Raw genomic sequence first — 27,205 nt, 5'->3', positions numbered from 1 at the left:
AAAACACAAAAAATCATTTCCACTAAGACTCGAACTCATAACTTTCTAAATGAAAGTCCAACCCGCATACCATTAGACTACATAGTCTTGATTACAATTGTATTAGTAACACACTTCCGGCCAATTGACTTGTGAACCGAAAAGAAAAAAATATCTTTGGAACCATTATCATGAATATTGCTTACATATATAGGTGGCGTGTATGGAAGGTGATGGCCCCCTCGACATTGATTTTGCTTTCATTCTGAATTATTTTCCCTTGTCTTATAGCATGCAGGTTGGCAAAATTGTTCTGTCAGTCGCACGAACTAACACGCAGAAGAAAAATGTATTACGACATGACAAAAACCATCCATTTCATGAACAATGAAACCGATCAATTCATTAGAATTGTCAAGCCGCCTTGCTGGAATTAATATTATATATATTACATTCAAGTTGAATTATTATTGAACAATTACATCACCACCCAAGCTTTTCAATTCACCAATAATTCTCTTACGGCTATAGTTTAAGACCATATAGCTAGATCAAACCCTTTTGAGTAAGTGCAAGTTCGAGGAAGAGAATATGGGAGTGGCTGATCAGTTAAGGGTTTATTTCTTGTGATCCTTTGTCGATTAAAGACATATGACACTTTACACTCAAAACATACATTCAAATGACCAAAAAAAAAAAAATGCTTGGCTAATAATATATAAGCTAAATGTTGCAAATTAAAAATATATACATTAAGCTGAAAATACAAAATAACACACATATGTAGTTTATCAAAATTAGTTGATACATATAGCTGCTAAATGTTGTTCCAAGTATAGTAGAACAATGTATTCTGTATGTATTAACGACCCAATTGATTACTGAGCTCTGAAAAAATAGTGTGAGATTGTCCCCTCAAACTATCATCACTTGTAGAAGTAGCAGTGGCACTGCTTTTAGTCCTGAACAATTTTTCAGCGTTTTCGGATGTAGTAAACGCGCCACCATAATCCTCGTCTGACTTATTTGCCGCCTCGCCGTCGCCGCCCTTTGCAAGCAAAGGAAAGCCCGGCCTCTCCGGCGTGCGCGGCGGAGAGAGGCCGCCTCTCTTATCGGCCGCATCTTGGAGCTGCAACGCAAACTCAAGGCCCCACACCACATCGTTCATCGCCGGCCGATCGATCCCTTGATCCTTCAGGCAATTGCAGGCGATCTCCACGTACTGGATCAGACACTCCGACGCGATCTGGCCCTTCAAATTCGGGTCCACAATCTCGCTGACGTCCCCCGTTTCATAACTCCGGCGGCCCCACTCCGCCAGACTGACTTTATTTCTCGGCAGATTTGGAATCACGGCGGCCCTAGCGCACAACACTTCGAACAAGACAACTCCGAAGGAGTAAACATCGGACTTTTCCGTTACCTGACGCCGTCTGTAGTACTCCGGGTCAACGTACCCGAAGCTGCCCTTGACGGCGGTGCTGACGTGGCTTACGGCTTCACCTAGTGGGCCCACCTTGGACAGCCCGAAATCTGATAACTTAGCCACCCATTTCTCATCCAGTAAAATATTGGTGGACTTGACGTCCCGGTGAATGATCGGATGTCTCGCGCCGGCGTGGAGGTAATGAAGGCCTTTTGCGGCGCCGATGCAAATCTTGAGCCGCTGTTTCCACGGGAGCGGCGGCTTCCCGGCGGCCTTGTAGAGGTGATCGCGCAGCGTTCCGTGGGCCATGTAGTCGTAGACTAAGATCATTTCTCTGTCGGTGTCGCAGTATCCGATCAAGGACACGAGATGGAGGTGTCGGAGCTTGGATAGCATCTTGATTTCGGTTTGGAATTCGCGGAAACCTTGGCTGGATTCGGGGCTCAAACGTTTGATCGCGACGGAGGTTTTGTCGGCGCCGTCGATGTAGCCTAGGTAGACCTTCCCGAACCCGCCTCTTCCGATGACGAAATTGTCGTTGAAGTTACCGGTGGCCCGTTTGAGCTCGTCTAGGGAGAAATGTCTGCAGAGATCTAACGGCAGACGGGAGCCGTCGGATCCTCCCGTCTTTTGTGTGGTAATTGAGTCTCTGGCCATGGTGACCCACGATGACTTTGTGACACTTGGAGCTAGGTTCGGCATCCTCTTCCGCCGCCGGAAAATCAAGAAAATGATCAGAATTATTACTAGGAGTAACGCAGCAACTCCGCCAACCAATCCTCCAATAATTGCTACCAACCCTTTTCTACCCTTCTTCTCCGGCATTAATCCTGATTGAATGGCCGGAATTTCAGGAGGGTTGGGCACGGCCAGATTCCCCGTCGAGTCATTGAGTTTAAAAATTTCTAACCCATTCAAGATCGCACTAAAGTACACCGGTTTGTCTTTCATGTTGGGACGCAACACGAGAGAAACATTGTGTTTGCTCCGGCGACGATCTGGGTCAGGGACAAAAACCACGTAGTCTTTCATTATCGGAACTTCACGGCCGCCGCTCTGATCAATAACATCAACATCATCCTCTACCATCTGTTTATTTATCTCTATTGAGAAAACTCGTTGATACACAGTCGTGAATTCAGGCTCAAATTCGCAGAAATAAAACCTGAAAAGATAGAAAAACCCAGCATCAACAGGGAACAGCCAAAAAAGGCCATTTCTATTACTTTTGTCCATGACCCTTGCCGAAGTGTAAACTAGGTCAGGAGCGGTGTAAGCCGGAGTTTGATTAGTATAATAAACCGGTACGGGCAAGAACGGCGTTTGATACATTAGATCGACAACGTAGTAGTCGTCGACAGACCATTCACGAAACATGCCCGTGTCGTCTTTGGGCCCCAGATGCCTGCTCCCAACGTTCAGCCTGTATAGAGTTTCCATGGTTGTCGAGTTATCAAAATGGACAGCACTTATTATCGGATAATTATTATTGTCGCCTCTGAAGTATAAATCCGACGGCATGGACACAATTTCGATTCCGTTCACAAAGGCATAAGGAGAAGGTGAGAAAGTAAGGTTCAGTTGCTGTTTATCATCAACGTTAACGATGAATTCCTTTTTAATAAAAGGATCCGGCGAGAATACGAAAGGGTCCGGCGAGGATACCGTGAGGAAGGCGCTGAAGTTTTTGAGCAGGGTGTAGTTGTTGGCGGTGACGGTGAAGAAAAAATCGGTCTTGTTGAATCTTCTGCCGCCGCCGCCTGCGGCGGCGGAGTAATTGGCAGGGTAGAAGTAGAGGCGGAGGAACTTTTGGCCGGGGGAGACACGGAAGGAGTATGTGAGCTCGGAGGTGAAGACACGCGCGGTGGTGAACGGAACTTGGGAGGCCAAAGGGCCTTGCTCCGCAATGGCCGGAGAAGATAGCTCCGCCGTGTTCGTCGGCATGAATTGCAGGTAGTGGTTATCCGTATCCCAATCACGTCCATCTTGTGAGGTGCTCTTCGACGGCGCGCCGCAGCTCAGGAGGAAGAACTCGGTTGCTTTATAAAGTGGCGCCGCCGCCGCAGTGGTGTCGGCTAATCTGAGAGCCAAGAAGTGGAAGATAATGATGGGGAAGGAGAGACGGAGAGCAAAGGCTAGCATGGCGGCTATCAACGGTGAAGTGTTAATATGTGTACGGTAGCCGGCTGGCTGCAACCTTCTCTGGTAATTAGGCTTTAAAGAGAAGATAGAGTTGACTTGGAAGTCGTCGGATACACTGTGAATACCAGCTTTATGACATGAGAATTTTAGAGTACATGTAGTAGAACTCTTTTTATATTGTATGTTGAGTAAAAAGTTGTCTATATTAGATATTTAAAAGTTTGGAGTAAATTTGAGTATGGAAACTTTAAACCATCTTGGCTGGCCAGTGTATGTCTGTGCACTCTCATTCTTTAGGAGAGGTCGATATCGTTATAACGTGTATGAGGGTGTACATAATAATGTGGGCTCCGCGCCTCAAAAAACGATGTCGTTTTGATAAGTTCTGTATTTTCAGGTATACATTTTTGTACATTTTATTATATAATTCCGTACATTCGAAACATGAGAATTTTCAATTATAAAATCATGTATCTTCAGGTATAAAATTCTGTGTTTCCAAGTATAAAATTCTGTACATTCTATTATATAATTCTGTACATTCGAAACATGGGAATTTTCAGTTATAAAATTCTGTGTTTTCAGGTATAAAATTTTATGTTTTCAGGTATAAAATTATGTATATTCTATTATACAATTCTATACATCCGAACATGAATTTTTTTTTAAGGAGTTAACAATTGACATGTGAAAAGGTCCAAAACGACGTCGTTTTGGGCTGGTGCACAGTATAATTTGCCGAGAGGTTGGGAGTTCGAACTCCTCTCGTATGGAAAAACCAATATGGTCAGCACTTTACTCCTTAATTGGACCAGCCCGGAAGTCTGAGTATGGTACAAGTCGGCCCGGTACGAATCAACGGCTTAAATCAATGAATTTTCTTTTTTATTTTTTTAAAAAAGACACGATCTGAGACGTTGATCAAATCCAGATCAACGGCTCAAATTAATGATTTTTTTTTTAAAAAAAAAAACAAAAAAAAAAAAAAAAAAAACAAAAAAGACGCGCCCTCGGTTAAAGAAGCAAAATGTAAAAAATGGCGCATCTTATGTGTTACAAAGACGCACCTTAAGTTGTAGGACGACGCACGTTAAGTGTTAATATGGCACACCTTTAGTGTTAAACATGGCGCACCTAAAATTTTAGACCAAAGCACCTTAAGTTTCAACAAAAAACGCGCTTAAGTTTTCAACTAAAGAACTGACATACTTTAAGCACAAGGACACATCTTAAGCTATGGGAAGACGTACCTAAAGTTTTAGACCGACACCCCTTAAGTTTTAACAAAAAAACGCACCTTAAGTTCTCAACTGAAAAATTGACGCACCTTAAGAAGGAAAATCATGCACCTTAAGTTTGACCTAAACGCAAAAAAAAATCAAATTGTCACCGCATTTTGTTTTTAATCTGTGTTCAATCTAGACGATCATTTTTAGCGAGATCAATGCTATCATCCAACCACATCTTTCAGCTGGGCACAATATCCGCATGTGATATATATATATATATATATATATATATATATATATATATATATATATATATATATATATATATATATATATATAGGCGAGTTCAGGTGCGGCGGTGTCTTACGGTGCGACGATCTCTTACGGTGCGGCATCACCAATAGTTCAACAAATATGCATCATCAACGTTAGGAAAATATACCACAAAAAACAGAGTAAACAGAGCCCCGCATCACCAAACACACACCATTAGGTGTGAGTAAAAACACCATACACTATTCGGAAATACACCATTGGAGGTGGTGAGTTATATGGTGTATTTTTTTTTAGTCTGTTGTGTATTTTGTGATGTTTTATTGCATTTCATTGTGGTGTGTTTTTCTTACACTGTTGGTGCATATTGTTAACACTGTTGGTGTATTCTGAAATTCCGCCGCACCGCCGCACGGAAAGACCCCACCGCATATGAACTTTATTATTATTATTATTATTATTATTATTATATATATATATATATATATATATATATATATATATATATATATATATATATATAAGTAACCCTTCGCATATAAATATATAATCACCCATTTAAAATAATAAATGAGATATTATCACACTACATAATAATTGCTAGTAACAACTTATTTATTTCAACTTGATTTTTTTATTTTGTTTTTTGTAATAATTAAGTATTATGATTTATATTATAAAAACAAATAAATATCATAAATTTGACTCATCTCACAGACTAAGATCATTGTGAGACGGTCTCACACAAATGTAATTCTCTCTATATATATGATGACAGCATAGTCTTCTCGTAAAAAAGTAACGAATAATCTCAATTGTATATTACGTTCATATGATGGTTGTAATAAAAAGAACACAATGTCAATTTTATAATTATTAAACACTTAAAAAGTTTTCAATATTAATAAAAAGAATCACATCTTTTTCACGAACTCCATATCATCAACAATCAACAATCATTCTAAAAGCTAGATCATCAATTGTGTTTTTTCTAGTATAATTGGGTAAATTCTTCGGGATAATAATATTTCATAATTATTTTAGCAAACAAATGAATTGAAATCCTCGTTAGAGCAACATTTTGAAAAATAATGATTTTAAATCCAAAAATTGATCTAAAAAATGTACTATAGAACATAAAATCTAGTTATTTGACTAAACAATTGAAGTTGATCATCAATAAACTAAAAGCTATTCCCAAATGGCATTTTCCAAACAAAGCCATTGTATTATGGTAGAAAGTGGAAACCATCGTTTGTGTTTCTCGTAGAAGCATATATGTCTCCTCGTACGACTCCACCGTGGTTCTTTTTTATTTTTATTTTTTTTACAATTATGGTTTTAAAAGAAAAATAAAAAATCGGCCCAATAAGTCATCAAAATTACTTTCAATCACCAATAATTGTTGTCGTTCTAACTGGGCAAATTATTGCACGGACCATGGTCTACACAATTGTGTAGATCATGAATATCATGTACATTTTTAATATACTAAGAATATATTATTTTTGTATTGAAGTTATATTATATAAAATAATGTACCCTTAGTATATTAAAAATGTACTTTTTATTTATGATCCACACAATTGTGTGAACCATGATCCATGCAATAATGATTGAACTAAAGTTTCACAAATTTAAAAAAAAAAAAATCGAAACGGGAGTTTATATTAACAAATCTTCGTTTTTCGATCACTTTCCAATTTCCGGCAACACATTAAATAAGGGGATAATTCAAAGGACAGGTAGAAAAACATCATAATAATAATAATTATTACATTATTACAATAATACAAATTATTGACTATGATCAAAAGTCTTGTAACTAATTCAGTAACAAAGCTGTGTGCCCGGAGTTCAACTTCCGACCATATGATCAGATCTACCGGCAGCGATCGTAAGCATGACAGCCTCGACTCTGTGGATTGGCTGGCACGTAACAGTGACCTGCATATATCTTAGTATGACAAACCGGAGGTGGTTTTTGAACTTTATCGGTCAAGTGAGGCAACTGTCGTACACTATCCATGAATTGTCCGCCGGCGCCGGCGGGGGCTTCATCTTCATCTTCTACGCGGCGATTCGCCACCGACACGCAATCTCCGGCCTTCGTGCCGTTGCTGCACGAGGACGCCGCCGTTGTGGCCTCGACGGAAGAAGCTGCGCCGCCGTGTAGAAGAAGCAGCGATATCAGAAACAGTAGAAGAGAAGGCATGAAGGAGCAGCTTCTCTGACTTCCAGTCATCGTCTTCTGGAATGAATGATCAGACAGGAACCTGGGATAGTACTCATATTATACAGAGTATATTAAAGGTTTACAGCTGGCTGACTTTGTCTTCTTCTACTTTTAGTTCCCAGGCTCCTTTCAAGAAATGAAGGAAGGGTGGTCTCCGGGCCGAGCTCAAGTGGTGGTCTTATATTTATTGACTAGATAAGGGTTCAAATTTTACTAAAATTATAAGAGTTATTGAGAAACTTTGATCAATTAATTATAGTGAAAATTTCACCTAAAACTCGAGCCGAATAGAGACCAGACCTCGATCTTGTGCACATGCAGTGTGGGAACTTGAAATCCCCGCCTTAGCTTTAAATTTGTACTTAAGGAGCATTGGGGTTCAGAATATAGTTAGGCAAAGTCGAAAAATCTGGGTTATAAAAAAAAGGAAAGAAAGAAGGATGGTGCCTGGTATTATCCAATTAAAAAGACTAAGTTGGGTAGATACTTGTATTAAATTTGCAATTTGTGGGAGAATTATTGAAGGTGTGATGGCCCATTTTGATGGAACTGATGAACAAACATTGAAGGAAGCAGACAAGGCTGTGAAAGAGATCGAAATTATATTGAAGAAAAATCTGCATGTGCTGCAGTTGTGCACCTTGTTTTTTCCACTCACGTCTAAGTCCATCATAAATACTCATCTCAAATATCCCCAACCATACTCCAATAGTGCAAATTAAAGGCCATATGTGAGATAAGTCTCACTATAGGTGTCAATGCGGGCCAGTCCGTCTCACAACGGATTTTTTTGGCAGGTTTTTGCGAGCTGGTCGTGAAACCCGCGGGCTGCATAATACATAGTCCAAGTTTGTCCCATGCTAAACCTGTGAGGGCCGCATAATATTTTACACTATATTATGAAGCAAATTATATTGTGCACCAGAGTGCACAATGTATTATGCATCCTAAGAGTTTATGTATATTATGTTAACAATTGATATTATGGTTTGGATTCCATGAAGCCATCCCTTAGCTTGCTAGGTCCATAAGTATACTTGCGTGTTTGCATTTTAGCACCACCAATTTAAAGAATAACACAAGTGGGGTTTGAAAGTGAAGAGAAATTAAGTGTGGCATGTGCCCAGTCCTGTCTTGGCTCTATCAAGTGAAAACAGAACTGCAACAAAAATATCTAAAGAACAATATATACCTGATCATCAGTATTGAACCATTAAACCCGGCCTTCCTTGACTGTCATTGATGGCCTGATGGGGTACGGACCCAATGGGCTAGAGGCCCAAGAAAGAGTGGACCAAAGAATGGACTTGCTGCAATGGGCCCAAAAGGATAAAAATATCTACATTGTGGGCCTTGAGCAGACTATGTATAGAGCTCGAACGAGTGGGGAACCGAGTCCAAGGAGTCGGCACTAACAGGAGTCGACTCAGCAGGTGACCGTTGCCGCTTCAGTGCTCGCCATTAATAGGGGTCGATCCAGCTGTTGGGAAAGCCCAGTAACGACGACCCAAGGGCTCTTAGCCTTTTATTTCCCCTTATTGCATATTAAAACTGTATTTAAATTGGCAGAAGGTAGTCGCCTATAAAGAGTTACCATCCTCCAATGTAAAGGACCAAGTTTTTAGCCGAGAGATCAAAGAAAAGACTCAGAAATTATAAACAAAATAACTTGCTTTTTTAGCCATCTTCTCCTTAAAAGTCATCTCTATTTCATTTTCCGGTGACTCTTCCAATCTAACGGGTTGTGTTGGACCTCCGTAGACCCCAAAAAATCCTAAAACCAAAGGTCATCTCCAGTTATCTTGCTACCTTAGCTTGAGTAGTTAATTCTAACAATGTTGGCATCATTACCCTGGAAAAGTTCACATTCAAGAGAAATTACTCAGAATTATTGAACCATCATAGCGTTATAATTAAGATCATGGACAGTTAAATGAATTCCGATAAACATCATTCAGCAGATCACAGAACATTTCATAAAAACGCAAGCTAAGAAGGAACATTATTAGGGGCTGTTGACTCAAAGTGTTTTGTCAAAGTTATGTGCAAAAGGAATTCCGGATCTATAAAGGAATACCAAGCCTAAGAGTAGTTATTGAAGAGTACTAGTTCTAAAGGGAATTGTTATTGAAGTTTTTAGTTCTAGTCTGATTAGGAATAACTTTATTATTCACGAATCTGTTAGGAATAGCTACTATAAATAGGGGTTGTCCTTTCTTGTAGAACTCAAGCTTTCAAGATCTAATTGTGAGGTACGAGAGTATTTGAGAATAGGATACTAAATTCCCCTAGAAAGTAGTACATGTGTTTAGGTTTCAATAGTTTGGTAGGAAAGATCATTCTATTGTGTAATCTCAGGTTCCTAACAGTGTACTTTAAATATTGAGCTTTTAGTGGATTTAGGCAAGTTCTCAAATTGAGAAGTGCCTCGCAGATTAGGGTTGATTGCCCGAACTGCGTTACATATCATTTGTGTTACAAACGTTAGCTTTAAACGTCACTGTGTGCTGCGCTTTTATATATTTCAATTGGTATCAGAGCCAAACTGCTTAAGTTATTAGCAGGATCCTAATGGAGTTTCCCAGAGAAGGCCTGTCAAGCACTAGGCCACCTGCCCTTATTGGCACAAACTTCTCCTACTGGAAAGCTCGAATGCAGATATACATTCTAGCACAAGGAGAAGGCGTCTGGAATGCAATAGAAAACGAATGGAAAACTCCAGTCGATGACAAAGGAAATGCAAAACCTAGAATTGATTGGAGCGAAGAAGAGAAAACTGAATATAACTTTAACTCAAAGGCTATGAATGCAATATATGGAGCAGTAAGCGAAGACACTTTTAAACTAATTGCATCAACTCGCATAGCCAAAATTGCGTGGAGTATATTGTGCGATCATCATGAGGGAAACACAACTGTAAGACAATCTAAGCTTCAGATGATACAAACTGAATTTGAAAACCTGAAAATGGAAGAGGAAGAAAGCATCACCCAATTCAGTGCCAGAGTTTTAAGTATATCCGGAGATGCATTCAACTTAGGCGAACCTATACCCGAACATAGGATCGTCAAAAAGGTACTACGCTCACTACCCGGAAGATTCCAAATGAAAGTCACCGCTATTCAAGAAAACAAAGATCTAAACTCCTACAAACTGAGTGATCTAATGGGAAATCTTCAAACATATGAGCTTGAGATACTGCAAAAAGGGAAAAATAATGACAAAGGAATTGCGTTCCAATCAAAGCAGAAAGGAAGTCCAAAAATTGATACTGAAACCATAGAACAATCAATCGCTCTCCTAACAAAGAATTTCAACAGAGTTCTCAAACAATTCAACAAATTTAGAAACAAAAGTGCTTCAATCAATCAAGGGGACTTCTCAACTGGACAAAATCATTCTGTCTAAAAAAGAAGAGACAGTTCAAATACAGAAGGAATACAGTGCTATGAATGCAAAGGTTTTGGACACATCCAATCAGAATGTGCCACATACTTGAAAAAGAAAAATAAAACATATATATCAACCCTAAGCGATGACTCAGATAGTGAAGAAGATGACAGCAACACAAATTTCGTAGCCTTCACCGCTAGTCATGAAAGCAACAATAGCATTGACATGCAAGAGTTACTAGAGGCATACACTCAACTAAATGCCAAGTGGGAACAAATCATCAAGAAAAATTTGGAACTCATGGAAGATAATCACTATTTGAAGAATGAAAAAGAACGAATAGAGAAACAATACAAAGAAGCTCAAAACGAACTATTAGACTTCAAAAACAAAGAAGCTAAACTACAACAAGAAATCAAGGAGCTTACCGAAAGACCCAGGACTCCAAGCACAGACACTAGTGAGAATCATCAAACCGAGACACAGGAAGTGTCACAACAGCACTTCCGACACCGAAGAAGAATAAGGTACTACTATTGCCACAAACTAGGACACATCAAAGCTCACTGCTACAAAAGACAAAATGACTTTTACTACAGGCAAAACAACAGAGCATGGCCATCACATAACAGAAATAATAGTAAGAAAATCTGGGTAAGAAAAGACCAAAATGTTGCATATACTTCCAAAACAAACAAAGAGCAAGATATATGGTACTTTGACAGCGGATGTTCAAAGCATATGACTGGAAATTCAGAAAATCTTGAGAACATTCAGTACAAAAACGAAGGGCATGTCACTTTTGGAGACGGTGGAAAAGGACAAATTATTGCAAATGGTACCTTGAATGTCCATGGGCTGCCTAAATTGCCAAAAGTCCTTTTAGTACAAAGCCTAAAAGCAAATCTAATCAGCATAAGTCAGCTTTGTGAAGATGAACTCAAAGTAGAATTCTCTAGAGACAGTTGCAATGTGTTTAATCAGAATCACGAGTGTGTCATGATGGGAAAAAGGTCCACAAACAAATGCTACACATGGGATAGTGATCTATCTTGTTTACAGACAACCATCAGTCAAACACAATTATGGCACCAACGTAAGGGACACATAAATTTTCATGACCAAGGAGCATCCAGCGGCTATTCATCAAACAGTGTGATCATTGATGATGTAACTCCATCAATAACCACTGATGATGACGAAAGTCCAAGAGTTGTTGAAACAACTGTTCCAACACCCCTGACTAATGATATGCAGAATTGCAGAACAGAAACAGAACCAAATGAAGAAAAGGATAAAAGTCATTCTACTGTCTTAAAAAATCAAAAAAATCATCCTTTGGAAAATATCATAGGAGATCTCAATCAAGGAACAAAGATTAGAGGAGTCTACTGCCACATATCTAAGTTTGAATGCAAAAAACATTAATAAGGCACTAGACAGTAACAAATATGCAATATTAAGGTCTGAAATTGGGATGTGTCACATGTGAAAGAAGTGTAGAGCTTGGGCCCTATCTCCAAATGTCATTCATAAACAGACCCAAATCCGGCCCAATGCCATGGCCCAAGATGTTATTAATCGAAAATTTAAAAAAAAAAAAAATGGTCCTCGTAGTCTTCATGATCATCGTCCCCCAGAGATCACAGATCTTCACAAGGAAACATCAATGGTGAAAACACGTCATCAGGCAAAGATCAAAATTACCTAGAAGAGGCTCCACATCAAAGCTCTCCAACACAGGTGTTTTCTCGAACCCAGCTCGCATTGAGGATGATGACCCCTCAAAGATCGTCATGGACCTGGTCCCTACCTCTCAAGTACAGTTGCAAGATGTCCAAGAAATTGCCTCTCCTTGCTGAAATCGTGAATAATTTCCTTCGGGAGAAGATTTTCCCGGACCTCGAGAACAGACCGTACGCGGTGCTGTACTTCCACACCGACGTAGAGAATAATGAGATTTTCCTCAGAATCTCAGCTCTGCGCTCACTTTTCGACTCCAATCCGGCCTCCGTTTGGCAAAATCTCAAGGCTGTGTATTTTGTCCATCCTGGCCTTCAATCTAGACTCTAATAGCCACCTTCGACCGGATCATGTTCAACGAAGTTTTCTTTTTGTGGCTGTCAAGAAAACAAGAAAATAATGATGAAGTCATAAACAAAGATTCAAGACAGCACTCAGAGATATGTGGAATCAATTAAGGGGGAGAAGAATAGGAAATCAAGCCACTATGAGATCAAGGTTTTTGCCAAAAATTTGACAAAGGGGGAGATTGTTGACTCAAAGTGTTTTGTCAAAGTTATGTGCAAAAGGAATTCCGGATCTATAAAGGAATACCAAGCCTAAGAGTAGTTATTGAAGAGTACTAGTTCTAAAGGGAATTGTTATTGAAGTTTTTAGTTCTAGTCTGATTAGGAATAACTTTATTATTCACGAATCTGTTAGGAATAGCTACTATAAATAGGGGTTGTCCTTTCTTGTAGAACTCAAGCTTTCAAGATCTAATTGTGAGGTACGAGAGTATTTGAGAATATGATACTAAATTCCCCTAGAAAGTAGTACATGTGTTTAGGTTTCAATAGTTTGGTAGGAAAGATCATTCTATTGTGTAATCTCAGGTTCCTAACAGTGTACTTTAAATATTGAGCTTTTAGTGGATTTAGGCAAGTTCTCAAATTGAGAAGTGCCTCGCAGATTAGGGTTGATTGCCCGAACTGCGTTACATATCATTTGTGTTACAAACGTTAGCTTTAAACGTCACTGTGTGCTGCGCTTTTATATATTTCAGGGGCAACTCTATCCAAGTTGGTTAGACTTTTGATTTGGTAACTACAAAATTACAAGTTCAACTCTCAACCAGAACGGCCTATTAACCTTCTCAGTTTGAGTTGATCAGTTATTAGCCTTCGAGGTTTCTCCACAAGGTTGAAAAACATAATGAAAATGCACCCAAGCCGGGTTGTTTACTTCATATATATGTTTTTCATTCATCCAAATTTTTTCTAGTTTACTAGGACTATGTGGTCTAATGGTACCCGGGTTAGACTTTCATTTGGAAAATTATGAGTTTGAACCTCAGTGGAGGCGTTATTGCCTCTTTGCGTTTCAGTAGGTTGAGAAAGTATATGAACAGATACTACATTGTAATAGAGCCAGTAGCATTTAAAAAAAAAAATTCCTAGTTTTTTTCAATTCTCTATGAAAAAAATGGTTAGAAATGTTGTTGCGTGCCAAGGATTGAAGGGTAGATCTAGTTTTTTTTTTTTTTCCTTGAAAGGAGTGGATCTAGTGTATTTTTCAATTTCTCCAAATTTGGAGAATGAATTAAGTGGATTCTCTAAATTCTAGAAAAATAGAGAACAATTTGCCAGTTTTCAATTTGAAAAAATAACTTTTGTAAACAAGCTTTTCATTTTTCTCGCGAGATTAGCTCAAGTGGTCGACGTCGACATACATGACCTAAAGTCAGCACTCCAACAATAGAGTAAACGACATGAACTGACTGAGAGGCTATCTGGACTATTCACAATTTACCAACTCTTTGGGAACTTAAGATTAGTCTTGCATTAAAAAAGAAAAAAAAAAGTTTTAATATACATTCTCTAAATTTCTACTCCCTTACATGGTGGGTTATGATTAAACATTTTCATTATGTGGGTCGTACCATAAGTATTTACATCAAAAGTATGAGTGTGAGAGTAAAAGTTGATAGTATAAATTTTTTAATTTTTTTTTAATACTATGACTATTACAATGTAGTATCTGCTCACAATTACTTTATTAACCAAATGAAGCACAAAGAGCCAATATCGCCTCCACTGAGACACGAATCCATAATCTCTCCTAAAGAGGGAGCAACTTGATAGTAGAATTTGAGAGTGAAGTAACAATCTAAAAAAAAAAAAAAAGAAGAAGAAAAAAAAGAGAGAAAATGGTCAAATAGACCCTTGGACTTTCTTCAAAAGGGCAATTAGCCCCTTGAACTTTACAAAAGTGCAATTACACACTCAAACTTGTGAAAATGAGTCAAATAAGTCCAATTTATCGGTAACCAACAGATTACCGGTAAATTATTGACGTTGACCGTCGCTAATTACCGTTCACCGCCGTTCAAAATAAATAAATAAATAAATTCCCGGAGACTATTTCTCCAGTTGTCTTCTCCCAGAGGTCACCAACTCCAATGGAGTAGTCGACCAGTAATGGTCGCCTTCTCGTCTTCTCCATTGGAGAAGGCGACCAGATCTGGTTGTCTTCTTCGGTCAGCATCTGGTTTTTTTTTTAAATTTTTGTACTTGTTGGAGTGTTGCCGGAATCTTGAATGACTGGTTATTCTAGGTGAATAACCGGCTATTAAGGTTATATGCCTCAAAATGACAAGTTTGAGTGTGTAATTGCATTTTTATAAAGTTCAAGGACTTAATTGCCCTTCTGAAGAAAGTTTAAGGGTCTATTTGAACAATTTCTCAAAAAAAAAAAACAAAAAAACTAGAAGGGTATTATAGTAAAATAACGTACATTTGTGAGAAAAAAGTCATACGCCTATATATATAATCATCGCGACTAGGGTTTGTGTTTCCGCCACTTCTCAGAGCCCTAATCGCAGAGTTTTCAAGCAGAAGCGAAAATGGTCTGTGAATCTTTCTCTCTTAAATTCTTGAATTTAGTTTATGTTGCGATGATTGTGATGCATACTTAGATTGGGCGCTTTGAAATTTGCAGCCGTCGCACAAGACATTCATGATAAAGAAGAAGCTGGCGAAGAAGCAGAGGCAGAACAGGCCAATCCCCTACTGGATCCGTATGCGCACCGACAATACGATCCGCTACAACGCCAAGCGTCGCCATTGGCGCCGTACCAAGCTCGGGTTTTGAGGATACTGTCCACTTACTCGATGCCAAAGCCTTAGAAAGCTTGTTCATTTCCCTGTCATTTTTGTTGAGTTTCGGAACTTGGTTTTTAGTTTTGAGTCATTACTATTGCCATTACAGTGATTATTAACCTGTAAGACTTGAGATTCAATATGATGTTTGCTTCTTAATTGGTATTCAGTAATCCATTTTTGGTTTCATTAATTTGTTGCAAATTTTGTGGCTGTTCCTTTCATTCCAATTTCCTGAATTTCTGTCTGCTATTGTGTTGGTGTTGGGTGATTGATAGTGGTATTCTGCAGTATGTGATTTTGTGAGGGGTTTTATTATTTATGCTCCCAGCACTTTGCTGTGAGGTAGGAATGATTAATTTGTGGGTTACTGGATTTCAATGTATGCATCTGCCATTGGATTTTGCCTTTTGATGCAATCAGTATTGTGAGAAGTAAAGGTGTCATTTGGAGGTTCTTTAGTAGCAGTTATACACCAAGAAGCAATGGATGTGGCTTATTAGAATTAGCATTGTGGCACTTGTACTATTCCTGAGGATATGAGTGGTAGAAGATAGTTTGTGTGTGTGCATAGACCAGGGTGGATAACACTATAACAACATAATGCAAGAGTTAAGTTGGCTGTTATGATTTGAACCATGTTAGCAGAAAGAACTGGGTATGTATTTTGACTGGTGTGCTCTTGAACAAGAGATTTTTGGTTATCTTGAAAGGGTGTTTTGGTACTGGCATTTTTGTATGGACTGGAAGGGGGTTTACATTCCAATTATTAGTGTGCATTCACCAACAATAGGGATTTTGCCAGTTCCATTTCTTTTCTCCCTTATATTTTTTGGATTTTGGATTTTGGGTAAAATGACTTAATTCTTGGACCATCCCCCATTTGTTTCGAGCAAAATGACAGGTACATTGTTGTTCTTTGATTTACGGAAAAGTTTTGCCGTTACTTAAGGTGTGCTTTGGGTAAAAGTTCAAACCAGCTCTTACAGAGAGTTGAATTTGGAACCTTGTGGTCAATAAGTCAATTCCTGTAATTTTTTTTTTTTTTTGAGCACTATCGACTCTATCTAGGTTGTCTTCTCTAAATTGTTTCTTTTCCTTTGTTTTGGGACTCTTTAAGTGTCTTGAAACTTGGAGTGTTTGTGAGGTCTGTGAGCATGTTTGTGGGTTCCATTTTAAGGTTTGCATAGCAAGTAGTCTTGAGTGTATTTGTGGATTTCATTTTAGGTTTGAACAATCTACAATGGAATGTTGTTGACACAAACAGGAAGGTTGTAGCACTGTAGCAGGGATCCTCACATATGATTAGTTTATAAGGGCATCCTCAATAGTTGGGGATTTTACTCATAATTTTTGTGGGCCCCAACATCCAACTCATCATCCACTATCTCACTCAATCACAAAATCTCTTCTTCCCATTAGTTATAAGTTTTTCACAACTTTTTGTGGACCCACCATTTTATCTCCATATTTTAATTATTTCTTTATTTATTTCATTTATAAATTTATAATTTTAGAGATAAACATAAATGATACGTAAAAATAATATGTAAATTAGCATACGTAAAAATTGCAAATAAAAAGTGTTAAAAATTGTGAAAAATGTGTTATTTATAGCAAATAAAATCATAATTATTAATTACAAAAATCATATGTAAAAATCATGTTTATAGCAAAAATCATATAATAATTAATATATAAAAATCATAACAATAAAAATTTTAAAAAAAATAAATAAATAATTGGCAACGGCCCCAATCCAAAAACCAATTTATATCAATTAATTTTAGAGTGGCCGCCAGTTGGCGGCCACTCTGAAACGCCTTGGCTGGCGCGTGTAACACACGCGCCAGCCAGGCTGAAGGGTGAGACGCACCTGCGCGTCTCACCCTTCTATTTTCTTTTTCTTTTTTTTTAAAAGTCTGACAAATTTATTTTTTTTTGCAGGAGAAAAATGTGGTGTGTTTCTTTGCTTCCCATTTGTTACAAAATTAAACATGCAGATTTTATTGTTCCAAAATTAGGGAAAGAACCCCTATTGGGGATGCCCTAAGTGCCATTACAGAGTTGCTTAATCATTAAGGATGTGTTTGGTAAATAGTTGTAAGCTGATTGGATTAGTGAGTTTGATTAGTTGATAGCATGATTGTAGAAAGATGTTTGATAAATCAATTGTTGGCTGATTACATATAAAATGACTTTTTTAGAAATCTTATCAAAAAACTACTTTTAAACAATTTTTTGAATTCTAATATTTTGAAACAAAGTTATTACAAAGAATTAATTAATCAAACACTTATATTAAATGTTTAATCGAATTAAACAACTAATAGTGTGGTTAAATAAAGTCAAATTTGACTAATAAGTTAACTATGTTACAAAAAAGACCTAAGGTTGTGTTTGGCTGGCAGGTTTAGCACTCAGGTATGAGTATGAAAGTGATTGTTATTGTTTGATTGACTGATTTTTACACTATTATAGGTTTGGAATACCCCATTAATGAAAAAATTCATTCCCTTATTTTATAAGGATTTCATCCCATTATTCATCCTTAGCCTAATAATTCTCATTCCACCCTACTACCAAACATACAAAATACTTTCACCAAAACTCATTACTATTACCAAATATTTGATACCCATTCTGATTTCCATGTGCGAACCAAACACACCCTAAATGATAAAAAAAAAAAAGGCTCCACATTTTGGTTTTGTAGTCCCCACCAGGCCATCAGACAACATTATTTTCTCATTTTGTCTTTTGATTGTGTTGGTCTGGCACTAGTGTGGTAGTTCTCTTGATCCAACTCAAAACACCAAAATAAGTATCCACATTATCCATGCCAGGGGATGTCCCTTGTTGGTTGTATATAACATTTCTTTCATCCTGATATATATATATATATATATATATATATATATGTATATATATATATATATATATATATACACTGTTAATTCAAACTTTGAGAAAATTTTAAGGTCTCCTTTTTACTTAGACAAGAAAAATTGGACAATTGCAAAAGATTCCAAGCAGATTTGCATAGAATGCCAAGAAGGAACATGTTCCATCAATGACAATGTATCAAATACATTTTGGATAGCATTTCTAATCTTCTCACAGTTTTTAGGCAATGACAAAATGTATCAAATACAACTCCAAATGAACAATATCAAATTTACTCTTAAGTTCAGATATTTAGGACATTTATATTCTGGAAAGCTGCAGCGCAGCTTGAGGGCATCAATTGCTTCCACCACCAAATAGATAACCTAGTGAAGAGCCACCGCCAGGTGCAGCTTGAACCTTGGTCGAGCGCCTTTCCTGAAATCATAGGGAAGATCAATTATACATCTTGCACGGAAGAAAGATGTTCAATACGAACAATTTATATGAAAGCATTTTCTAGGCTGATATCTAACAGTTGGATCGAAACAATCCAAACCAAGAGCCATACCTGTCCATTTGGTTTCAATCTTTAGGTTTTCTATTAAGTTCATTTCCACTTGGATTAGATTAGTGAATTTCATCCAAAACCCAAACAGTTTTTGGTTTCTAGCCCAAAAGACAGATTGATTGGTTCAGTTCAGACTTAAGACTGGTTTGTACATCCCTAGATTGCATTAGGAAAACAAGTGTGATTACGTGTCAAACCCCACAATGGAACTGTAAATATACTAAAATTCATCAAACTTGATCCTAAGGGAGAGTAGTAGCCTAATAGGTTGTTTTCATATTATATCATCAGTCTCGTACCGTAAGAAAGTTGCCACAGTTCTGACCATCTGCACGAACATAGTTGTTTGCGTTGCTGCTGAGGATTCCTGCAGGAGCTTGCTTAGTGTTATCCGCAGGGGGTGCAGCAACGGGCTTTGGAGCAGGTGCATTATTGGGAACCTTTTCCGGGTTCTGAACAGCTGGTGGATTGCTAGGTGCCTCTCCACCTCCAAACAGGTAGCCCAAAGAACTCTGCCCACCACCAGCACTAACTCCACGACCCATCCTCTACTCTCGAATTATCAACACGAACCTGAGTACTGCAAATTTATTTAAAAATACGATCATCAAATCTAGGTAATTCAAGCAAAACAACAAACTGAAGAATCAAGCAGGCAAGTTAAGTATGTATCACAAGTGTAATTTCCATATCCTAACCTTGCACCTCCCACCTCAACAACACCCTCACTATAAGCCATGCACTCTTGGCCACCAACCTCAAAACCAAACATCTCAAAACAATTGGGTGTATGATCACTATGATCCAATGAAAATGATTAACAAGTACAACAGTGAAGAATCAATCTGGTCCAGGCCCTCTTATGATTAACAAACAGTAATGATTAACTAAAATTATTTCATTTCTCACTCAATGAACAGTCTACCTATATCTTAAATACCCTTCAAACAAGTAGCATCACTACTCATCCACCATTTCCAATTCCATAAACAATCCATCCTGTCTCAACCCATGGAAACCAGATCTAATTAAGTTTCGGCGCAGTGAGAAGATCTAAATTTTTTACTACAGAATAAAGCGGATCGAAAACACTCCACGATCGGCAGCGGAAAACAGCTAAAATCTCAAATTTGAACTAAAGCTCAGGCCGATTAACAGTTATGGCAGCACTGATCTAAATCTATACAAGATCCTCAACATAACAAACGAAAACCTAACATTAATGCGCAAAAACGAAACGGAAAACAGCAGGTAACAACAACAACAACAACAAAATTAAATTCGCTAAGATGAGAAGTTAGAGAAAGTGTTGAAACTGAAGATGATTATAGCGGCGCCATGAGATTTCGAATGGGTACCTTTCGTTGGTATGGTAAGAAGTCCCAAAGTCTGATTATTTTGGTGGAGAGTGGAGAGTGAGGGGAGTTATAAAGGAGCAGAGATCACAGTTTCACCGTTTCGAAACACATGTAATGTAATGAAGCCATATTTTGCTGTTACCGCCTTCCCTTTCATTTCCATATCCAAACGCAGCCTTAGGGCCAATTTTCGCGTGACATTAGGGATGCCAACTCATCCAATGCGTGGATATTACACATTACAACACTAAATTTTCAAATGTTATTATATACTTAATATTTGTTATTATCCAGGCAGCGCCTACAAGGGATCTGTTTACATTAGGCATAAATTTTCATATTGTCTATTGAACCAGTGTGTTAAGTCCGTGAGAGCAAAATTTCTTCTTTGACTAATTTAATGTAGGGATGTGCATTCAAAAAAAAATTAATGTATGTGTGAGATGTTAACACTTTCACACTTTTTGCTCAATTGACACTTTTGTGACTTTTCATGATGAAATATCACATGATTGAAAAAAATATTTAATAGATATTACATTGTAATAGAATTGATAGTACTCTTGAGAGATGTCTTTATATATTTTTGAAAACAAAAATGTTATATGGAGTACATGTTTTCCATAGAAGAACCAAGCGGATGGCATGTATTGTTATGTGTAATTTTCGAATTATTATATTGTATCGGGGCAAGTAAAGAATACTGTAGTCTACTGTGATATACAATGCAAAGGCAGCCGACATCTTTGGATTTGCTTTTTGTCTAGCTGGAATACGTAAACGTGAGGCTCACAAGAGGCTTCGGCATTTGGAGCCTGTTTGAGAAGAATCAGCTTATAATTTACGCCAATTTAAATTTTCATTTTTTCTAAAAAGAATATTAAATAAATACTACGTAGTACAATTTTTTTAAAAATAAAAATAGAAAATGACACTTTTTCCTCCTGAGTTATATACTTATAGCATTTTTTTTCCCTGAATTATTGAAGTGGTTGTTTTTCCCCCTGAAATGTTAAATGGACATATTTACCCTTAAAATAAATATTTCATTTATTTTTTTTCTCCAACAAATTATGACCATAATTTGGTTCAAACCAAACAAACACTATAGCAACCAAACCGAAATATTTCAATTACAATTTAGAATCGAAACCCGATATTTAGAGTTTATTAAAATCGTGAACCGGAACGGACGGTTCATGTTCCGAACTGAAAAAATAAAATACATTTATTGTTGAATTTAGATTATTTTAAAATAAAGACGGTTCAAAATCGCGAACCGGATCCGGAACCGCCGGTTCATGGTTCAAGTGCTAATTTTTTTGATACATAATTTTAATAAATTGAAATCTAAATATTGGGTTCTAGATCTGAATCATAACTGGAAACTTTTAATTCGATTGCTTTAGTGTCCGGTTCAGTTCAAACCGAACCGTGGTCATCCCTACGTATACGTAATAATTTGTTGGAGAAGTAAAATAAATAAAATGTTTACTTTAAGGGTAGAAATGTCAATTTAATATATCAGGGGGGAAAATCACCACTTTTAGAATAATTGAGGGGACTAATGTGCTTACCTAAATAATTGAGGGGAGAAAAGTGCTATAAGTATATAACTCAGGGGTAAAAAGTGTCATTTTCCCAAATAAAAATTAGAGGGTAATACATAAACCAACTCATACAAGATTACAAGTGTTAAGGTCTCTAAACTACATTTTTTATCAAAAAAGAGTTTCAAACGTCAGTGGCGGACCCAGGAATTTTTTTCAGCGGGGGCAAAATATTAAAGGAAAATTGATAATTAGAAAAAAAAAATGAAACACTTAAAAAGTATAACCATAAATAATGTTGGATATAGGAAAATTATAAAACACATCAAAACATTATAAAAATATTCATAACAAAATATGAATATAATCAATTTGATAAAATAATTTGAATAAAAGATCCATTATAAATTACACATCTCATCTCATTATTAATATCAATGAAGATTATATTATTGTGTTGAAGCAATATGCACTATTAATAATATTGAAAATGTGAAATAATGTGAAAAGATAGTGTTAATGGTGAAAATGTCAAAAAAATTGAAAACAAACCAGACGTCCAGCCACAGATTCAAACCCTAGCCTACCTTTAAGCCAACCATGCGCTCTGCCAACTAGGCTAAGTCACATTCTGTTATCATTTCTCTATTTTTTAATACTTATACTAAAACTTCTATTATATATACACATATACATACAAAGGTTATATAAGAGGTGGGGGTGGGGTGAGTGGGGGCAGCTGACCCCACTGCCCCCACTGTGGGTCCGCCTCTGGCAAACGTGACTCGAGTTGAATCTAAATATCAATGCAGTATTTAAAAATCAGTTGCAAATTTGCAATCAACTTTTAAATATTTTTTAGCAAAAGCAAGTAGCAACCATTACAATGAACTTGATAAGCCGTAATTACTTCTCAATTAAGTGTCAAAGAGTTTAATCATTGCAAAAGGCACATTATGAGGGGTTACAACATTGCAATCTTTGTACCAATAAAGCATGGTTGCTATCCTACTTTACTAATCTCATGCTCAAAATGAAATTAGCAAACTTTTGTTGGCCCACATAGTATTGCACGATTGGCCAGCCACTCCCACTAAAAGATAATTTAGAAAAAAAAAATAAAAATTCCCACTTTAGCAAGTTGGCAATATATCAATTTGATTGTATGGTATCGGTTGAAGGGTATTTTCTGGGAGCTTTAGGCCGGTGGAAATGGAAAATCAAATGTACCTTTTCCTCTGTCATGATGTTTTTGAAGGGATTCTTGAGATTTCTACCAATATTTTGTGGAGGGATTGAGGCTTGGAGAAGAATGGCGAGTGGTCTGCACCTTTGAGATGATAAACTTTTTGTGGAGGATTTTGGTCAATCATGCTTTGCTGTAAAGCAATGGGGATAGCATTATCCTCTGGAGTTTCAACATAGAAGCGTTTGATTAAGCCGTACTTGTCATCTGATAGGGTAAGCTTCTCCAGTATTGGGGAAAAGGGAATTGGTCGCATTGACACAGATGCCAAAGCAATATCCTGCAGGCACAGGGAAGCAAGGAGGAATTACCAACTCAAGAAATGAACATTTAATATCAGGTAGATGTAGCTGGTGAAGGAATTTGTATGAACAATCAATTGCCTGAATCTCTTACAATTCCCATCAACAACACCTTCACATTCTTGTAGAACAAGATCTAAACATGCCAAATTACACATAAAAGGTAATACCATTTTCTGCCAAAATTCCAACACTATAGGATGCCAGAACCCTTTTTACCCCCAACCAAATTGGTTAGACTATTGACTTCAAGTTCAACTCCTAGCGAGAGTGGCATGATTGCCTTCTTGGTTTGCTATGGGCAACCTGGGTGGGGTTTACCCTTTGCATACTCGCAAACTTATAAGCATAATAGATTTTTTGTTTTTCTTTTTGGGATTGGGAATTAAGTCCAACACTGCAACCATATGTCCATATCATGCTTCTGAAAGTGGCTAAGGCATCAAGAAGACGTACAAAAAGCAGCTAAAACAAGAGAACATACCTTAGCAGGACTTTGGTTAAATAGCAAGTCCTTCAAGAGTGATTTGTCCAAGTTGATGGCAGTTGGTGAATTATTATTGCAATTAGCATAAATGAATATTTGAGCCTGCCTTATTAGATCATTAGAATTTGTCTGCAATGGTGAATATAAAAGTGGCTCAGATTATAACAAAGATCCCTTCCAAGGCAAAGACATCAGACAAATATACACACAACTCAATGAAGCAACGAAAGAAGAAATGAACTGACTGCACTTCCAGATGACAGCATGCATTTACTCAGATTTCAGAAAAGAACATGCTTCCTATAATAATTAAGCAAAAAAAAAACATACATTTTGGGAGAACATATCAAGGGTACTCTGTCCACTGCTCAACATAGCAGCAGCAATGAAAACCGCTCTCGAGACTTTAGAAGAGAAAAGCTCCATTGCATATGATATACAAGCACCACCAAAATCATGTCCAACCAGAATCACCTGTGTTCAAGAAGAAAGCATATAGAAAAGGATGAGTCACAATAGTATAACCAGACTGTAACATATATGATTTTGGCTTTAGGGTATCTCTTTTATCTTCACTATAGGCCCCATGATACATGGGAGTGAACATCATTGATAAATCCTCAGCCATTAAATGCTGAAACACTGGCCATTCAAAATATGGTAAAAGTCCATATGTCAGGCTATTGATGATATTGTGAGGAACTGAGGATGAAATCTATACACAAGGAAAAGGATTTTTAATGTTCCACTATATACAACTAAATCAGATCAAAACAAAGCCATATAACCATGCCATCAAGGTTTCTTAATCCTTCAACTGCCACTTACTAAATTTGCAACATCAAAGAATAGATGAGAAGGAAGAATTGTGAAAACTTGAGAAGAGGATTATAAATTAGTGATAAAAAATAACCTTCTCTCCATCAGCTAGTTGTTGGAGAAAATCAGTAAGTGGCTTGACATACTGCGACATACTGGTTACGCAATTTGTGTCAAAAGAATGAATTCCTGAACCAGTTAAGTCTAGTGCTGTAGCTCTAAACCCAGCTTCTTGTAGAAGTGAAATGGTTTTATACCAGCACCAAGCCCCAAAACCTCCACCATGAACGAGAACAAAATGGTTGGTCTCCAAATCATCAATATTTACATCCTGCTGAATAGGGGAGAATACAGATATATATGAGATAACTCTTCTACTAGATTGGAAATGAATACTCGATTGATCAATTCGTTTTAACAGATGAGAACGTAAAAATGGATGATCATCTTCAAAATTAGCAATTAAGGCTATGAAATAATTAGCATTTACTTTAATTCAAACAGGAAACACAAAATTAAGACGGAGATGGTACCACCTCGTTACTGAGCTGATGAGGCGGAAGCAGAGGATCAAGGGAGCGAGCCGTTGAGCTCGAACTCCGAGGAAACGTCTGATGACTCCTCTTCGATTTCGAAAGCCGATGAGACAGAGCCAATGCGGCACGATCGGAGCCGGCATCGTCGCCGCTGGCGTCACCGTTCTGCAACTTCTGGTGGAAGAGAATGGCGGCCGCGAGCTCATGTTCCTGAAACACGACGTCTCTCTTCCTGGACAACGACCGATTTCTATACGACGGGTTTCTCCCTCCCCCGGCCGCCGGTGGACGGCTCGCAGTTCGTTTCAGCGGCCGGCGCTTCGCCGCCTCGCCCCGCGAGAAACAATGCCCCATTCTATCTGCTCAACCTTCACATGCAACCGCAATGCGTATGTAACGGTATTTATACGTGCTCGGACCAATGTAATTTCCATGGGAGCAGCAGTATCAGCAGTAATCGCGATGATTTACAGAGCCTGAGTTCTACTATGGGACTCCAAAATTTCACTATATCAATTATACTCTTTGATGTGACATATTTTCATGTTTTTTTTTGAATACCAGTAACTACAAAATCTGTTCATAACTACTTTCTCAATCAAGTACAAAGAGTCCATATCACCTCAACTAAAACTTGATATTACAACCTCTTTTGAGAGGGGATTTTTTTTTTTTTTTTTTCTATATAACCTGCAACGTCCACAATGACCCTGAAGAAGTATGTTTGGTTTTGTCCATAATTGACCCGACAAATGATTACAAGAAAGTAAATCAGTTTAGATTGTTTATAATTAACCTGACAAATAACTACAAGAAAGTAAATCAGCTCAAGAGGATTGAGATTTGGACTCCTAACTTTATGGTAAAATTTGTATTCTAAAGCATTTTGACTGGAGGTATCCTTAATATAATTTTTTTCCATTTATGAGAAAGTTTGCAGTTACTATTTGAAAGCTATTTTAGATGAATTTGGCTTTGTAGTGTAGTTAATAAAGATTTACGCACTAAGTTAACTTAAATATCTTGTGATTATTGTGTTAATTGATGAATAATTCGACTCGAAATTGCCCCACGGATATACTGATCTTGTTCATGGCTAAAATGGTAGTCTCAAAACCGACGTCTTATGAAACGAGAGAAATTGGCAAGTGGGTTGAGAACGAGAATGACGTGAGTGTAGAAATCCGCAGAAAATCGTTGGAAGGGAAAGTAAATATGCATTTTGACGCGTTCAACTTGGCCCCACCATTTTTAAAATATTCTTTTTGAAAAAAATTTGAATTTTAGTCCTGTGACTATTGATGTATTGTTAATTTCAATTCATAACTTTTAAAACTGTTAATTTAGTACTTTGATTATTCAATATTTATCAATTGTAATCATTTCGACTAAATTCCCGACTAAATGTAACCGAAAAATGTTAACTGACTTACTTTTGTTTAATAATAATGTCAATATGGTCATTCTACTCCGACCAAAACTCCGACGGCACCAAACAACCCGACGTGCCAATTTTTTCCATGCCACAACCGTCATTTATGCACGACTTCGCCATCACCAAGAACTACGCCATTTTTTCCTACATCCAAATCGGAATGATAACACAGTGAATATATATATCTTCAAGAGTACAAATTAAATAACACGGTGAATGTATATATCTTCAAGAGTACAAATTAAATAATATTTTTTAAGTAACGAGAATAATTCACAGCTACTATCTAAGGGTCTATACTTAACTTTCCATAGCTGACCGGCTCAAATTAAAGAGGTCAATAAACAATTGCATAGGAAATTAAACTTGTAACCTTGTACAACGTAACAATCTTGACCAATTAAATACTGGGTAACATTTTCCTGGTTAAGTTGGAGGTATGGTACATTGACAA

At 37.4% G+C, this 27,205-nt stretch overlaps 3 protein-coding genes and 1 long non-coding RNA gene across 6 annotated transcripts; 1 reads left to right on the top strand and 3 right to left on the bottom strand.

The window, feature by feature from the left end:
- Positions 1–696: 696 nt before the first annotated feature.
- On the bottom strand, positions 697–3,670 carry LOC109188978 (receptor-like protein kinase FERONIA). Its single transcript, XM_019339652.1, has one exon. The coding sequence runs from the start codon at positions 3,545–3,547 to the stop codon at positions 842–844; it is 2,706 nt and encodes a 901-aa protein (XP_019195197.1). The 5' UTR covers positions 3,548–3,670; the 3' UTR covers positions 697–841.
- Positions 3,671–15,228: 11,558 nt separating this feature from the next.
- Positions 15,229–15,747, top strand: LOC109188986. The gene is made up of 2 exons (XR_002055522.1): positions 15,229–15,308; positions 15,401–15,747. It is a non-coding gene; the product is annotated as an uncharacterized LOC109188986 (long non-coding RNA).
- A 2,830-nt stretch (positions 15,748–18,577) lies between these two features.
- On the bottom strand, positions 18,578–20,483 carry LOC109188985 (protein SPIRAL1-like 3). Of its 2 annotated transcripts, none has more exons than XM_019339661.1 (3): positions 20,377–20,483; positions 19,318–19,598; positions 18,578–18,885 (listed from the first exon to the last, which is right to left on the bottom strand). In XM_019339661.1, the coding sequence occupies exons 2-3, from the start codon at positions 19,561–19,563 to the stop codon at positions 18,805–18,807; spliced, it is 327 nt and encodes a 108-aa protein (XP_019195206.1). In that variant the 5' UTR covers positions 19,564–19,598; positions 20,377–20,483; the 3' UTR covers positions 18,578–18,804. The 2 variants fall into 2 exon arrangements, with proteins under 2 accessions (XP_019195206.1, XP_019195207.1); XM_019339662.1 differs by having other exon boundaries at positions 19,318–19,591; positions 20,377–20,473.
- A 2,330-nt stretch (positions 20,484–22,813) lies between these two features.
- LOC109188980 (putative methylesterase 11, chloroplastic) lies at positions 22,814–25,782 on the bottom strand. Of its 2 annotated transcripts, none has more exons than XM_019339654.1 (5): positions 25,317–25,782; positions 24,875–25,114; positions 24,292–24,435; positions 23,959–24,090; positions 22,814–23,452 (listed from the first exon to the last, which is right to left on the bottom strand). In XM_019339654.1, exons 1-5 carry the CDS (start codon positions 25,668–25,670, stop codon positions 23,168–23,170), a joined length of 1,155 nt encoding a protein of 384 aa, XP_019195199.1. In that variant the 5' UTR covers positions 25,671–25,782; the 3' UTR covers positions 22,814–23,167. The 2 variants fall into 2 exon arrangements, with proteins under 2 accessions (XP_019195199.1, XP_019195200.1); XM_019339655.1 differs by having other exon boundaries at positions 24,875–25,111.
- Positions 25,783–27,205: the final 1,423 nt, after the last annotated feature.

The sequence above is a fragment of the Ipomoea nil genome, unplaced genomic scaffold, assembly GCF_001879475.1.
Source record: "Ipomoea nil cultivar Tokyo-kokei standard unplaced genomic scaffold, Asagao_1.1 scaffold1509, whole genome shotgun sequence".
Taxonomy (NCBI): domain Eukaryota; kingdom Viridiplantae; phylum Streptophyta; class Magnoliopsida; order Solanales; family Convolvulaceae; genus Ipomoea; species Ipomoea nil.
The sequence above is the reverse complement of the archived record's forward strand: the minus strand, read 5'-3'. Positions and strand labels throughout refer to the sequence as shown.